The sequence below is a fragment of the Ranitomeya imitator genome, chromosome 1 (genome assembly GCF_032444005.1).
Source record: "Ranitomeya imitator isolate aRanImi1 chromosome 1, aRanImi1.pri, whole genome shotgun sequence".
NCBI classification, from domain to species: domain Eukaryota; kingdom Metazoa; phylum Chordata; class Amphibia; order Anura; family Dendrobatidae; genus Ranitomeya; species Ranitomeya imitator.
In genome coordinates, this window is record NC_091282.1 from 711,573,158 (window position 1) to 711,587,856 (window position 14,699).

General features: G+C 47.4%; 1 protein-coding gene across 1 annotated transcript in view; it reads left to right on the top strand.

Annotated features, from left to right (window-relative positions):
- Window positions 1–1,884, top strand: part of SRP54 (signal recognition particle 54) — a 40,345-nt gene extending 38,461 nt beyond the window's left edge. Inside the window, exons 14-16 of the mRNA XM_069732138.1 lie at window positions 463–633; window positions 1,051–1,146; window positions 1,432–1,884. Coding sequence (XP_069588239.1) covers window positions 463–633; window positions 1,051–1,146; window positions 1,432–1,523 — 359 coding nt within the window. The 3' untranslated portion in view covers window positions 1,524–1,884. The remainder of the gene's footprint in view (window positions 1–462; window positions 634–1,050; window positions 1,147–1,431) is intronic.
- The last annotated feature ends 12,815 nt before the right edge of the window (window positions 1,885–14,699 follow it).

A 14,699-nucleotide genomic window follows, 5' to 3' on the forward strand; every position in this document is an offset into this window, starting at 1 on the left:
TGTAGTGTTTGTTTTTTTTTTTACTTTTACTCTGGTAGCCAGGGTAAACATCGGGTTACTAAGCGCGGCCCTGCGCTTAGTAACCCGATGTTTACCCTGGTTACCGGCATAGTTGGTCGCTGGAGAGCTGTCTGTGTGACAGCTTTCCAGCGACCAAACAGTGACGCTGCAGCGATCCGGATCGTTGTCGGTATCGCTGCAGCGTCGCTTAGTGTGACGGTACCTTTAGAGGTTATCCATGACTTTGATTGCATATCTGAGTATAAGTCCATCAGTATCAAATCGGTGGAGGTTTGAGATTCTTCACCTTCACTGATCAGCTGTTAGGAGGTTGCCAAGGCAGCCAGAAGCAAATGGGAATTTTATCAACACTCAATATTACAATATTATTGTAATTGGTATGGGAAGCATCTTCTGCAGGTTTTTGGGCCTTGCATGTAAATTTTTTTCTGTTCTCTGTAGAACTCGATAACACGGATGGTGCCAAACTCTTCAGCAAACAGCCTGGGAGAATTCAGAGAGTGGCGAGGGGGTCGGGAGTCTCTACAAGAGATGTACAGGAGCTCTTAGCACAATACACAAAGTTTGCACAAATGGTTAAGAAAATGGGTGGCATCAAGGGACTTTTCAAAGGTGTGTATGTGTAATGTATGTGAATTTAAACATTCTGATATATTTTTAGAGGTACAAGTCTATCAAGAAGTATTATAAATTTGCCATTAGATGGAGAACTTTTAAAATTATTTGTATCTGCTACAACAGTCTCCGTCTAGACCACAAATGATGTCAGCGACTAGTTATCTGACCGCTGCGGTCACTGATTAGCTGCAGGGTCAGGCGTCAACGCTTCTGGTCTGGCAGAGAAAGTCAGAGTGGGAAGTGGATTCCCAGTAAGTATAGATAGAAGAAAAGATGCGATCTTCAAGGCTACCCATTGTAACTTAAAAAAAAAAAAAAACTTTTAATATATTGTACATTACTCTCAATGGCATTTTTTAATGGATAACACAGACTTTTCCGTTCGTATTATTTTGCGCTTTTAACTTCCAGGTGGTGACATGTCAAAGAATGTAAATCCTTCACAAATGGCCAAACTAAATCAACAAATGGCAAAAATGATGGACCCCAGGGTTTTACAACACATGGGTAAGTACTGCCTTTCGCTATGATAGACTGGAAGTAAGTCAGGGCAGAGAAGCTGGAACTGCGTTAATCAGTCGCCCATCGGGGTGCAATCATTGAGCTTGTAACTGTGCCGCTATAAGCTGTTGCTGTGCTGCTTTTATTAATAAATTTCGTAATGTTGCTGACTTGTTACCATTTCTGGCGTTTGAGTTCCGAACTACCTACCCCTTGTATTCCTGGGAACGACCTTACTTGTGGACTGAGTAACAAAAGCTGATTTTTAATGAATGTCCTTGTGATTTGCAGGCGGAATGGCCGGTCTACAGTCTATGATGAGACAGTTTCAACAAGGAGCAGCTGGTAACATGAAAGGAATGATGGGATTTAACAACATGTAGCCAACCGTTTTGCCTTTCTCAACAGAGGATCCTTCATATTGCAGCCTCATCTTTCTTTTAGAGACTTTCAAAACTCTGCTAGAAAGGGAGCGACGTCGCTTCTTGAAGAACGTGAAATAAAATGGATTTAAAGACTACAAGATTACGTATGGTCCTTGTCATATTACTACTTGGCTTTTTACTTCAAGTTATGACAAGGAAATCCAGTTTTAAATTATATCGCAAATTAATTTAAGTTTTGAAATAAATAGGAGATGTTAAAAAAAAGACTATTTACAACCAATGTTAACCTTTGTATACTTCATCACTGGCAGTTTCCTGGAAAATTGTCTGCTGTAAAATAAATTTCTTAATGGTTGTAGTCTTGATTGTGTATTAATTTGTGTCATGGTGAAATGTGTGGTGGGGCACTCCCTGTTCACAAGGTCTTGGTTCAATTACCTATTTAAGTAAAGTCCATGTTTAAAAAAAAAAACCCCTCTTAAGTGCTAGAGTCACTCACTAATGAAAAATTTCAAACTACATGCACTTGGAGTTTTGGGATCTGAAAGTGAAGAGAGACTTTTCAAATGTAAAAACGCTTCAGAAACGTTGAATTACTGCTCCAAAATCTCAGCAAAAAGACTGCTTGTACACATACCCTAATGCTGTTTTAACATGGATTTACAAAGTAAGTAGACCAGCATCATCTTGTCTAAGATCCATGTAATATAGTCTACAGTTTTTTTAAATCTTGTTGAAAGGATTATCCAGGCCCAACATATCACACATAAACGTTAACTCGTTTTCTGCTTATAAAGGGAGTCTGTAGGATTAAATCAACCCTCCTAGGACATCTATATGGGCATTTATCCAATGTCTTAATCCAGGTTGTCTTTTTTTAATATGTAAATGAGGTGTTACGTTCTATTGGCAGGTCAGAGATCTCCCTGAAAATCTGCTTCCAGAGGTTATTATAAATGAAAGGAGGCGTTACCAGTGTGGGACATGTAATGACTGACAGTCTGCTCTCCTGATTTACAGGACTCACACTGGTAACATTTCCTTTCGTGCAAAATAAGCTGTGGAGGCAGATTCTCATGGAGATCTATGTCCGGCCCATAGATCTTAACAGCTCATTTACATATGAGAAAAATGTGGATTTCTCGGGAATTAGGCATCGGATCACTGATATCAAGGTATCATTTTATTCAGCTTCCTATGACCTAGATGGCCATATAGACAGCTTAGGAGGGTTCTTCCTACTGAAAGATTACCTTTAAAGGCTGCTGGGCACCACTCGTCATGGGGGGAGGGGGAAAAATAGGCCTACTTCACATAACAGGGCAGTGAATATATGATTATAAAAGCAGCACACTAAGGTCAGAGTCACACATGCGAGAAACACGTCCGTGTCTCGCATGTGAAAAGCGTCGGCACTTCGGAGCGGAGTGTGCAGCTCCATGTGTTGCTATGTGGCCGCACGCTCCGCTCCGAAGTGCCGGCACCAGAGCTTGCTTTTCACATGCGAGACACGGACGTGTTTCTCGCATGTGTGACTCCGGCCTAATAGAAATTATATCATTGTGCTTTCAGTGCAGAAAACTAAAGCTGCTAACTATATCCCAAGCCGTCTCCTACAAGTGTTAAGCCTTAATAGACAGAAAAATCGTTCCATGTTCTGAAATTTTAGTTTCAATAGGTTTTTATTGAAATATAATATTTATAGAAAATAGTTATTGGAAATTCTCCCACACAGGGGAGATGTAACATTAACAATAACGCACAAGTGTGGGTTTGGGTAGGTTGGGGAAAGGAATGGGAGGGGGAACAAGGGCTAATACAAGAAATGGTTAAGTAGGTTATCCACAGTATCTTTTATACCAATTTAAAATCTACTATTGTACACAGTGTTAACAGCATAAGATATCAAAGGCATGTAATTAAATATAATTAAATATCTAGTGATTCGTACAGATATTTTCTAGCGATGAACGAGTGCGCTCGGGTGGTCTCCGAGTATTTATGACTGCTCAGAGATTAAGTTTTCATCGCAGCTGAATGATTTACAGCTACTAGACAGCTTGATTAAATGTGGGGATTCTCTAGCAACCAGGCAACCCCCACATGTACTTCGGCTGGGTAGTAGCTGTAAATCATTTAGTTGCCGCAATGAAAACTAAATCTCCGAACAATAACAAATACTCGGAGACCACCCGAGCGTGCTCGGGAAAACTCGAGCAACGAGTATACTCGCTTATCACTAATATTTTCCTCTGTCATACAAAACATTCCATCAGGGAGACAGACGTAAAGCTTGGCTTACTTGCGGGTTTGAATCTAAATCTATCCATGGGCTCCAAATCTTAAAAAAGGGTCCCACTTATCAGCTCTGGTGGCTTCAATACGTTTATACAGCTTGATGGCATTTAGCCTCTCTCTTACACGTGAAATGGAAAGTGAAGAGGACCTCCACATTGCTGCTATCTGAATTTTAGTGGCCATAAATAAAAAGTTCACTAGTCTGTGTAAATTATTATAAAATCTCAGATGTTTTGCTCCCAGTAGAAAGACCAAGGGGTCTAATTGGATTTTCCTGCCAAACATTTGCTCTGAGGAGCTTCACCTTATACCATATATTAGAAACCAAAGGGCAACTATACCAAATATGTTTCATACCTCCTAATGAGTTACATCCCCTGAAGCACTTGTCAGAGACATTTGGAAATATAGTATGAGGAAATATAGTATGAGTTTTGCTGGGACTTGGTATGTTCTGTGAAGAACTTTCAGGGAAGTTTCCACAAGGGACGTCTGGTGGCTATCCCGTGATAGTGTCATAACGTTGCCGCCACCCATCCACTGACATGGCAACGCCTAAGTCTTCCACTGAACCATAGATTTTAATTTATTTTCATCATGTGGAGGATTAATGGTGTAATAGACTAAAGAAATTGTTCCCCCACCCATAGGGTCATTTAGACATTTTTGTTCAAAACTCGTAGGGCTAAGAGGGGATTTATTTGGCAGAATCTGTTTGGCAAAATGGAAAATCTGATTCATATGCATAACTTCTGTAATGGGGGGGGGGGGGGGGGCGGGGTTGTATTTTTTGGATTATTAAATAGTGAGGTCAATGGAGATGGATTGGACTACAGTTGAAATTTAAACCTAGCTTTCCTCCAGATCATTAAAGAATGCGCTGTGAAAGGTGCTGTAGACCATATGAGACCTGGCAATGAAAATGGTTTTGTGAGAAATGATTCTAAGAGAACCCATCTAGGTTTGCCAAAGTTTGTACATGTGGTTCTTAATTGAGCGATCTGGCTGACTTAAAATATAATGTGATGTTAGGCAAGGAAGTCCCCCCGGTCTTCCTCCCTGCCATACAAACTTGGAAATTATATTGTGAATATTAAGGAATGTTTTAGATGGGATTGGGAGGGATCGAAATAGGTAAAAAAAGCGAGGTCAAGAGATCATTTCTTTATCGCCTCTCATTGGGGGAAACAGGAATCATGGGTGTATGCTGCTGCCACTAGGAGGCTGACACTATGCAAATAAAAAAGTTAGCTCCTCCTTTGCAGTGTACACCCCACCGACTGGCATTATACTCTCCAGTTTAGCTTAGTGTCAGTAGGAGGTGGACACGGGTCTTTATCTACCTCAATGTGCGTTGTTTCTTTTCAGGTTTTTTTCTGGAGGGATACAGGGTGAACAGTCACACCTGTAGTCCCACAATACGGACTATGAGTATGCTGTGTACTGCCACCCCGTATCCTCATAGATCCCTCTCCAGGACCAAGAGCCTATCGCACAAGCATGCTCAGAAGTCCGGTCCTGACCCCATCCCTTACCCACTCGCCCACCAGGGCCTGTCGGTCGGAGGAGACGAGGACGCCCATCACCAGCTCCTACGGACGTCTGATACCTTCCCAAGGTTAGTAGCGAACGATGTGGGATGTTCCTAGGTGAGTATTCCTAAAGGGGTTCCCAGGATTCAGCACGGGTTCATCGCTGCATTTGCAGCACTTTCCCCGTTCCCTGCGCAGTGGTCCTGTCTGGCACAGCGGCCTTTTCTGCCAGCCGCGCTACCTTTCCTGGGGTACCTGCATCCAGCACCTTGCCCCACCGCGTTCCTCCGGCGGTTGCAGTTTTTTCTTCAGGCCCCGACTTCCACCGGGGCCTGCTTGCAGCACATTACTGCCTGCAGCCAGTTTTCCCCCGGCGGTCGCTGGTTCCTAATTTAGTCCCTGGCTTTTCCCGGGGCCTACTTGTGGCGTAACACCTGCCCGCGACAGCGCTCCCCCCCTCTATGGGGCAGCCTCACTGGCTGCCGCGCCGCTCACCTCCACAGCCAGCCAGCACCGTTGCTTCCGGTGGTCGCCGGCTCCTAATTTAGGCCCCGTTTTTTTCCGGGGCCTACTTCCGGCAACACATCCACTGGCGGCAGCGCTCCCTCTTCCATGCGGCGGCCTTGCGGCTGCCGCACCGCTCTAGCCGGGCAGCGTCTGCACCGCGGGGTTTCTCCAGCGGTCGCCGGCTTCTAATTTAGGCCCCGACGCTCCCCTCACTTCCCCTTTCTTCAGGCGGGCTTTTTCCCCCGACCATCCCCACCTCGGCATGAGGCGTTGCTCCACCCACCGCCGCCATCTTAGTACTCCCAGCCACGCACGTTTCTCATATCTGTGCGCTGCACAGGTTTACTGGGGTTCGGTTTTCCCTGGCTGGTCTGCTGGAGCTCGCATTCCTTCCGATCTACCCTGAGGGACCACTACCTGGGCTGCGTCTTCTGTCTGGGATTTCGTCGGTTGTGAGTAGCTCTGCTCTGCAGACTGACACCCCCTCTGCCCCACTGTCCCCTAACCCGCTGGCATTTTCTTCAGGGACCTCTTCAAAATGTCTAACTCTAAAGGGGGCCGCTCTCGTCCTACTTCTTCCTCTTCTGCCTTAGTCAAGTACTTTGCATGTTCGTCCTGTAACAGCAAACTTCCCTCAGGTCAGTCCTTTCCGCTCTGTCAGGCCTGCAGCAACCCGATTGTTCCCACTGCCCAGGATCCCCCGGCCGATCCGCCCAAGAGTGATACCCCCATCCCAGGCTGGGCTTCCTCTCTGTCACAATCTGTGGCCGATCTAACATGGGTGTCTCAAACTTTGGTGTCCGTGCTGGATCGGTTACCCATGCAGACCCCCGCAGTAGCCAGTGGGTCGCAGGAAGCTCCGTCCGAGCCCTCCATTGCTAGCCGCAAAAGGTCCAGACAGGAAGGCCGGACTGAGTCCTCTTCTTGCTCCATCTCGCCACTCGGTCCTCCTCTGCGGTCGGTGTCCTCCCGATCCTCCCCTAAGTCAGGCGAGGCGTTCTCTAATGCGCCTTCGGAGGATGTTTCGGAGCTGGATTTGAACCAAATCGCTACCATGAGGGATATGTTTCAGAATCTCATTGGAGCGATAAATCAAACCTGTGGCATCAAGGAGTCCTCTACGGCAGGGGTCCCCAACTCCAGTCCTCAAGGCCCACCAACATGTCATGTTTTCAGGATTTCCTTTGCATTGCACAGGTGATGCAATTATTACCTGGGCAATACTAAGGAAATCCTGAAAACATGACATGTTGGTAGGCCTTGAGGACTGGAGTTGGGGACCCCTGCTCTACGGAACCCGCAGATCAGGCAGTTTCATTTAGACGGGCTAAACCACCTTCCAAGTTTTTCGCTCCTCACCCGGAATTCGAGGAGATTATGACCAGAGAAAGAGAGAACCCAACCAGACACTTTCAGAGAGGAAAGCGACTTGGCATTTTATATCCCTTTTCTCTGGAGCTCACCGCTAATTGGACTGCTCCTTTAGTGGATCCTCCAGTTTCCAGACTGTCCACCAACACTGTCCTCCCACTGTCCGGCGGAGCATCTCTGAAGGATTCTAACGATAGTCATAGAATCTTTCGCGAAGTCAACCTTTGAAGCAGCCTCAGCTAGTCTTTGCCCGGCCTTTGCTTCCACTTGGGTTTCAAAATCCATATCCAAATGGGCCACACAGCTCCGTCAGGGCATTCTGGACGGGGTTCCATCCGGACAGCTGGCGGAACTTGCCAACCAGATTTCTCACGCGGGTGAATTTCTGGTCTCCGCCTCCCTGGATGCCGCGTCTTGTGCGGCTCAGGCGTCCAGCAACGCGGTTGCCATCCGCCCGACCGTTTGGCTTAAGGCCTGGCTTCGCGGCTTCAAACTCCTTCTCCCAGCAGCAACAGAGACCACAGGCACGTCAAGAGAAGAAGACGGTATCCTTTAGGCCCACTCCTTTCTGGCGTCCTCGCTACTCCCAGGGTAGATCCTCCAGGTCCAGGACTGGAAGAACCACCTCGGCATGACTCTCGGCAAGACTTCAGCCCAACTCCCAGGTTGGGCGGCCGTCTTCTCTTTTTCAGGGACGTCTGGATTTCCGCTGTGGAAGACGCATGGGTCAGGGAAGTTGTATCCTCGGGATACAAGATAGAGTTCGTTTCACGACCCCGGGATCACTTCTTCGAATCCCGTCCTCCAAGAGATCCCGCTCTAGTTCCGGGTTTCTTCGCAGCCATCGCTTCTCTTCTCAAAGCTGGGGTAATCGTTCCCGTCCCAGAAAAAGAACGGTTCACCGGTTTCTACTCGAACCTTTTTGTGGTACCGAAAAAAGACGGCAAAGTTCGCCCCATTCTGGACCTCAAATTGCTGAACAGGAGAGTTCGTCTGAGACACTTCAGGATGGAATCCCTTCGTTCAGTAATTGCTTCCATGGAGGCCCAGGAATTTCTGTGCTCAATGGACATCCAGGACGCCTACCTCCACGTCCCGATATTTCCCGGACATCACCGTTTCCTGCGCTTTGCAGTGCTCCGGGAACATTTTCAGTTAATCGCCCTGCCGTTCGGCCTCGCAACCGCTCCAAGGGTGTTTACGAAGATCATGGCAGCGCTGATGGCCATATTGAGAGTCAGAGGCCTGGTCCTATTTCCATACCTCGACGACATCCTCATCAAGGCACCGTCCTTTTCTCAGGCTCACGAAAGCCTGTCCATTGTTCTCGACACCTTAGCCCGTTTCGGGTGGCTGGTCAACCGGAAGAAGTCTTGCCTTATTCCTTCTCAGCGCATCATCTTTCCGTGCATGCTCTTCGACACTAGTCAGACCAAAGTCTTCCTTCCCAAAGACAAGAGATCGACTCTTTGTCGGGACATACGCTTGCTCCAGGATCCTCGGCCTCCCTCCCTCCGATCGGCCATGGAGGTTCTGGGGAGGATGGTAGCAACATTGGAAGCGATTCTCTTCGCCCAATTTCATTCGCGACCCCTTCAGCAAGTCATTCTGTCTCAATGGGACAGGTCTGTCTTCTCCCTGGATCGGCCGATCCGACTCTCTTCTCGGGTCAAACAGTCTCTCAACTGGTGGCTGATGTCACCTCTCATCTCCCAGGGCAGGTCCTTCCTTCCAGTTCACTGGCAGGTGGTGACGACGGACGCCAGCCTGCTCGGCTGGGGTGCGGTTTTTCGTCACCTGACAGTTCAAGGCCGTTGGTCGTCGCAGGAGTCATCTCTGCCAATCAATGTCCTCGAAATTCGGGCCATCTTTCTGTCCCTCCACCACTGGGAAAGGATTCTCAGGGGCCTGCCAGTCCGGATCCAGACGGACAACGCCACGGCTGTGGCATATGTCAACCATCAGGGGGGGACCCGGAGCTCCTTGGCCCTTGCCGAGGTATCCAAGATCCTCCTTTGGGCAGAGGCAACGGTCCGGTGATATCCGTGGTGCATATCCCCGGCGTGGACAACTGGGCCGCCAACTTCCTCAGCCGCGAAGGCCTCGCGGCAGGGGAATGGTCCTTGCATCCGGAGGTCTTCCTTCAGATTTGTCTTCGATGGGGGACTCAGGACGTGGATCTCACGGCGTCTCGAATCAACAGGAAGGTTCCGCAGTTCGTCTCCAGGTCTCGCGATCCTCTCGCAGTGGGCGTCGACGCTCTGGCCATTCCTTGGTCACAGTTCGGGCTGCCCTACCTGTTCCCACCCCTTCCATTACTTCCCAAACTGTTGAAGAAGATCAAAGCGGAAGGGGTGCCGGTCATCCTGATCGCCCCGGATTGGCCCAGGAGAGCTTGGTTCGCGGAGCTCGTCAACCTTCTCGCGGACGCTCCCTGGCGCCTTCCAGACAGGCCCGATCTGCTGTCGCAGGGTCCAATCTGCCACCCGAATTCTCGGTCACTCAGTTTAACGGCGTGGCTGTTGAGACCGCGGTTCTAAGAGCGTCCAGCCTTTCGGACCGGGTAATTCACACCATGATTTAGGCTCGGAAGCCTTCATCTTCCAGGATCTACTACCGTACCTGGAAGGCTTACTTCCGTTGATGCGAGTCCAACCGCGTTCCATCCATGTCCTTTTCCCTGCCTTCTCTTTTGGCCTTCCTTCAGGCAGGACTGGATTCGGGTCTGGCTCTTAGCTCCCTGAAGGGCCAGGTCTCTGCGCTTTCCATCCTCTTTCAGAAGACTTGCTTCTCGGCCACAGGTTAAGACCTTCCTTCAAGGAGTAGCTCACGCTGTCCCGCCGTACAGGGCCCCTGTGGACGCATGGGATTTAAACCTGGTACTGGACGTTCTGAGGGTTTTTCCCTTTGAGCCCCTTAGGGAGATTCCTCTATCAGTTCTATCTTGGAAGGTGACCTTTCTTGCGGCCATCACATCCATTCGCCGCGTTTCAGAGTTGGCAGCCCTGTCTTGCTGTCCTCCGTTTTTGGTCATTCACCAGGACAAGGTGGTCTTCCGGCCTCCACCTTCTTTCCTTCCTAAGGTGGTTTCCACCTTCCACCTCAACGAGGACATCGTTCTACCTTCTTTTTGTCCAGCTCCGACTCATCCTCTGGAGCGATCGTTGAACAAGCTGGTCCTCTTCAGGGCAGTGAGGATCTACCTGGATAGAACGTCCACTTTCCGGAAGACGGATTCCTTTTTCGTCATTCCTGATGGCACGCGCAGAGGCCAACCGGCTTCCAAGGCGACTATTGCGCGCTGGATCAGAATGACAATTTTGGAGGCTTATCGGGTCAAGAACAGAGTGCCCCCTCCTGGGATTAAGGCTCACTCTGCCCGGGCGGTCGGCGCCTACTGAGCGGTGCACCACAGAGCTTCCGCCCTACAGCTTTGCAAAGTGGCAACTTGGTCTTCCATCCACACGTTTGCCAAATTTTACAAGGTCCATACCTACGCTTCGGCGGACGCCAAGGATCTTGCAGGCGGCAGTGGTGAGTCCTCTAACCTGATGGAAGTCTGTTTTCCCGCCCGTGGGACTGCTTTGGGACATCCCATGGTTCCTGTGTCCCCCAATGAGAGGCGATAAAGAAAACAGGATTTTTGGTTGCTTACCGTAAAATCTGTTTCTTGGAGCCTCCATTGGGGCACACAGCTTCCTCCCAATGTTTCTGTTGTTTTATGTTCTATAACTGTTCTCACGTTTACAGTTCTCAAGTTTGTGTTTATGGTTTACAACCTTGTTCATTATCTCCTACTGCTTTCTCACTAACTGAAGAGTATAATGCCAGTCGGGTGGGGTGTACACTGCAGAGGAGGAGCTAACTTTTTTATTAACCCATGGTTCCTGTGTTCCCCAATGGAGGCTCCAAGAAACAGATTTTACGGTAAGCAACCAAAAATCCTGTTTTTTTCCACAAAATTGATTTTTTAGCCCCCAGTTTTGTATTTTCCCAAGGGTAACGGGAGAAATTGGACCCCAAAAGTTGTTGACCAATTTGTCCTGAGTACGCTGATACCCCATTGTTGTGAGTTCTGTTTTTGGGCTCCCTCTGGTGGTTACTGATGGTACTGGTTGATTTGTGTTCTGCTGTCTCTTGTGTCCACCTGTTCTATTAGGATTTGGGAGTTTCCTATTTAACCGGGCTTTCTTGTCATTTCCCCGCCGGCTATCAAGGTTATCAGAGTGTTTTGTTACCTCAGCTTCTGGCTTCAGTAATCTTCAGGACAGGCTAAGTTTTTGATTTTCTTGTTCCACGTTTTGCTTTATTTTTGTCTTGTCCAGCTTGCATATAATTGTTTCTTTGCTGCTGGTTGCTCTAGTGGGCTGTAATTGCTCCTCATGTTCCATGAGTTGGAACATGAGTTCAAGTAATTGCAGGATGGTTTTTTTGAAGGGTTTTTTGCTGACCGCGCAGTTTACTTTTGTATCCTCTGCTATCTAGTTTTAGCGGGCCTCATTTTGCTGAATCTGTTTTCATACTGTGTATGTGCCTTCCTCTCATTTCACCGTCATTATATGTGGGGGGCTGCTATTTCTGTGGGGGATTTCTCTGGAGGCAAGAGAGGTCTGTGTTTCTTCTAATAGGGGAAGTTAGATCTTCGGCTGGTGCGAGACGTCTAGGATCAACGTAGGCACGTTCCCCGGCTATTGTTATTTGTGTGTTCAGGTTTAGGGTCGCGGTCAGCTCAGGTTCCATCACCCTAGAGCTCGTTGGTGCTTGTCCTTTTGTGATTCCCTGCCATTGGAATCATGACAGTATAGCCGGCCTAAATGTTTGGGCTGAAGTAGGAGGAAAAGTAGTCTGAGGAAGTTTTTTTTTTTTTTTTTTTTTTTTTCTCCTCTGAGGTTTCTGCCTAGACTTAATTGCTGCCTGGCTGATTTTTTTTTTTTCCTCCTCTTAATCCTTGAATGGCTCTGACTTTAGCTGTTTATCATGGACGTCCAGAGTTTAGCTTCCAGCTTGAATAATCTTGCTGCTAAGGTTCAAAATATACAAGATTTTGTTGTACATGCTCCTATGTCTGAACCTAGAATTCCTATTCCAGAGTTCTTTGCTGGAGATAGATCTAGTTTTCTGAATTTTAGGAACAATTGCAAGCTGTTCCTTTCTTTGAAATCTCGCTCTTCTGGAGACCCTGCTCAGCAGGTTAAGATTATTATATCTTTCCTGCGGGGTGACCCTCAAAATTGGGCATTTGCATTGGCACCAGGGGATCCTGCGTTGCTTAATGTGGATGCGTTTTTTCTGGCATTGGGTTTGCTCTATGAGGAACCTAACCAGGAGATTCAGGCTGAAAAAGCTTTATTAGCTCTCTCTCAGGGGCAAGATGAAGCAGAAATATATTGTCAAAAATTTCGGAAATGGTCAGTGCTTACTCAGTGGAATGAGTGCGCCCTGGCTGCAAAGTTCAGAGATGGCCTTTCTGAGGCCATTAAAGATGTTATGGTGGGGTTCCCTGCGCCTACGGGTCTGAATGAGTCTATGACTATGGCTATTCAGATTGATCGGCGTTTACGGGAGCGCAAACCTGTGCACCATTTGGCGGTGTCTTCTGAACAGGCACTTGAGACAATGCAATGTGATAGAGTTCAGTCTAGAAGTGAACGGCAAAACTATAGGCGGAAAAATGGGTTGTGCTTTTATTGTGGTGATTCAGCTCATGTTATATCAGCATGCTCTAAACGCACAAAAAACGTTAAGTCTGTTGCCATTAGTACGTTACAGTCTAAGTTCATTCTGTCTGTGACTCTGATTTGCTCATTATCATCCATTTCCGTCGATGCCTATGTAGATTCAGGCGCTGCCCTGAGTCTTATGGATTGGTCATTTGCCAAGCGATGTGGGTTTAGTCTTGAGCCTCTGGAAGTCCCTATTCCTTTGAAGGGAATTGACTCTACACCTTTAGCTATGAATAAACCTCAGTACTGGACACAAGTGACCATGCGTATGACTCCCGTTCATCAGGAGGTGATTCGCTTCCTGGTATTGTATAATTTACATGATGTTCTAGTACTTGGTTTGCCATGGTTACAAACTCATTGTTTTCCAGTCAAGGACTGGATTATGTCTGTGTTAAGCTGGGGATGTCAGGGGGTTCATGATGATGCACCTCCGATTTCTATCGCTTCATCTACTCCTTCTGAGGTTCCTGTATTTTTGTCTGATTATCGGGATGTTTTTGAGGAGCCTAAGCTCAGTTCGCTTCCTCCTCACAGAGATTGCGATTGTGCTATAGATTTAATTCCTGGTAGTAAATTTCCTAAAGGTCGTTTGTTCAATCTGTCAGTGCCAGAGCATACTGCTATGCGGGATTATGTTAAGGAGTCCTTGGAAAAGGGACATATCCGTCCATCTTCGTCCCCTTTGGGAGCAGGTTTTTTTTTCGTGGCCAAAAAAGATGGGTCCTTGAGGCCTTGTATAGATTATCGTCTTTTGAATAAGATTACCGTAAAACATCAGTATCCTTTGCCTTTGTTGACTGATTTGTTTGCTCGCATTAAGGGGGCTAAATGGTTCACTAAGATTGATCTTCGGGGTGCGTATAATCTTATACGAATAAAGCAAGGTGATGAGTGGAAAACCGCATTTAATACGCCTGAGGGCCATTTTGAGTATTTGGTAATGCCTTTCGGACTTTCTAATGCTCCTTCAGTCTTCCAGTCCTTTATGCACGATATTTTCCGTGAATATCTGGATAAATTTATGATTGTATATTTGGATGATATTTTGTTTTTTTCTGATGACTGGGAGTCTCATGTTCAGCAGGTCAGGAAGGTGTTTCAGGTCCTGCGGGCTAATTCCTTGTTTGTAAAGGGCTCAAAGTGTCTCTTTGGAGTCCAGAAGATTTCTTTCTTGGGGTATATTTTTTCCCCTTCTACTATTGAGATGGATCCCGTCAAGGTTCGGGCTATTTGTGACTGGACGCAGCCTGCATCTCTTAAGAGTCTGCAGAAGTTCTTGGGCTTTGCTAATTTCTATCGTCGTTTTATAACTAATTTTTCTAGTGTTGTTAAGCCTTTGACGGATTTGACTAAGAAGGGTGCTGATGTTGCTGATTGGTCTCCTGCGGCTGTGGAGGCCTTTCAGGAACTTAAACGCCGGTTTTCTTCTGCTCCTGTGTTGCGTCAGCCTGATGTTTCGCTTCCTTTCCAAGTTGAGGTTGATGCTTCCGAGTTTGGAGCGGGGGCGGTTTTGTCACAGAGAAGCTCCGATTGCTCGGTGATGAAGCCATGTGCGTTCTTTTCTAGAAAATTTTCGCCCGCTGAGCGGAATTATGATGTGGGTAATCGGGAACTTTTGGCCATGAAGTGGGCATTTGAGGAGTGGCGTCATTGGCTGGAGGGTGCTAGACATCGTGTGGTGGTCTTGACTGATCACAAAAATCTGATTTACCTTGAGTCTGCCAGGCGTCTGAATCCTA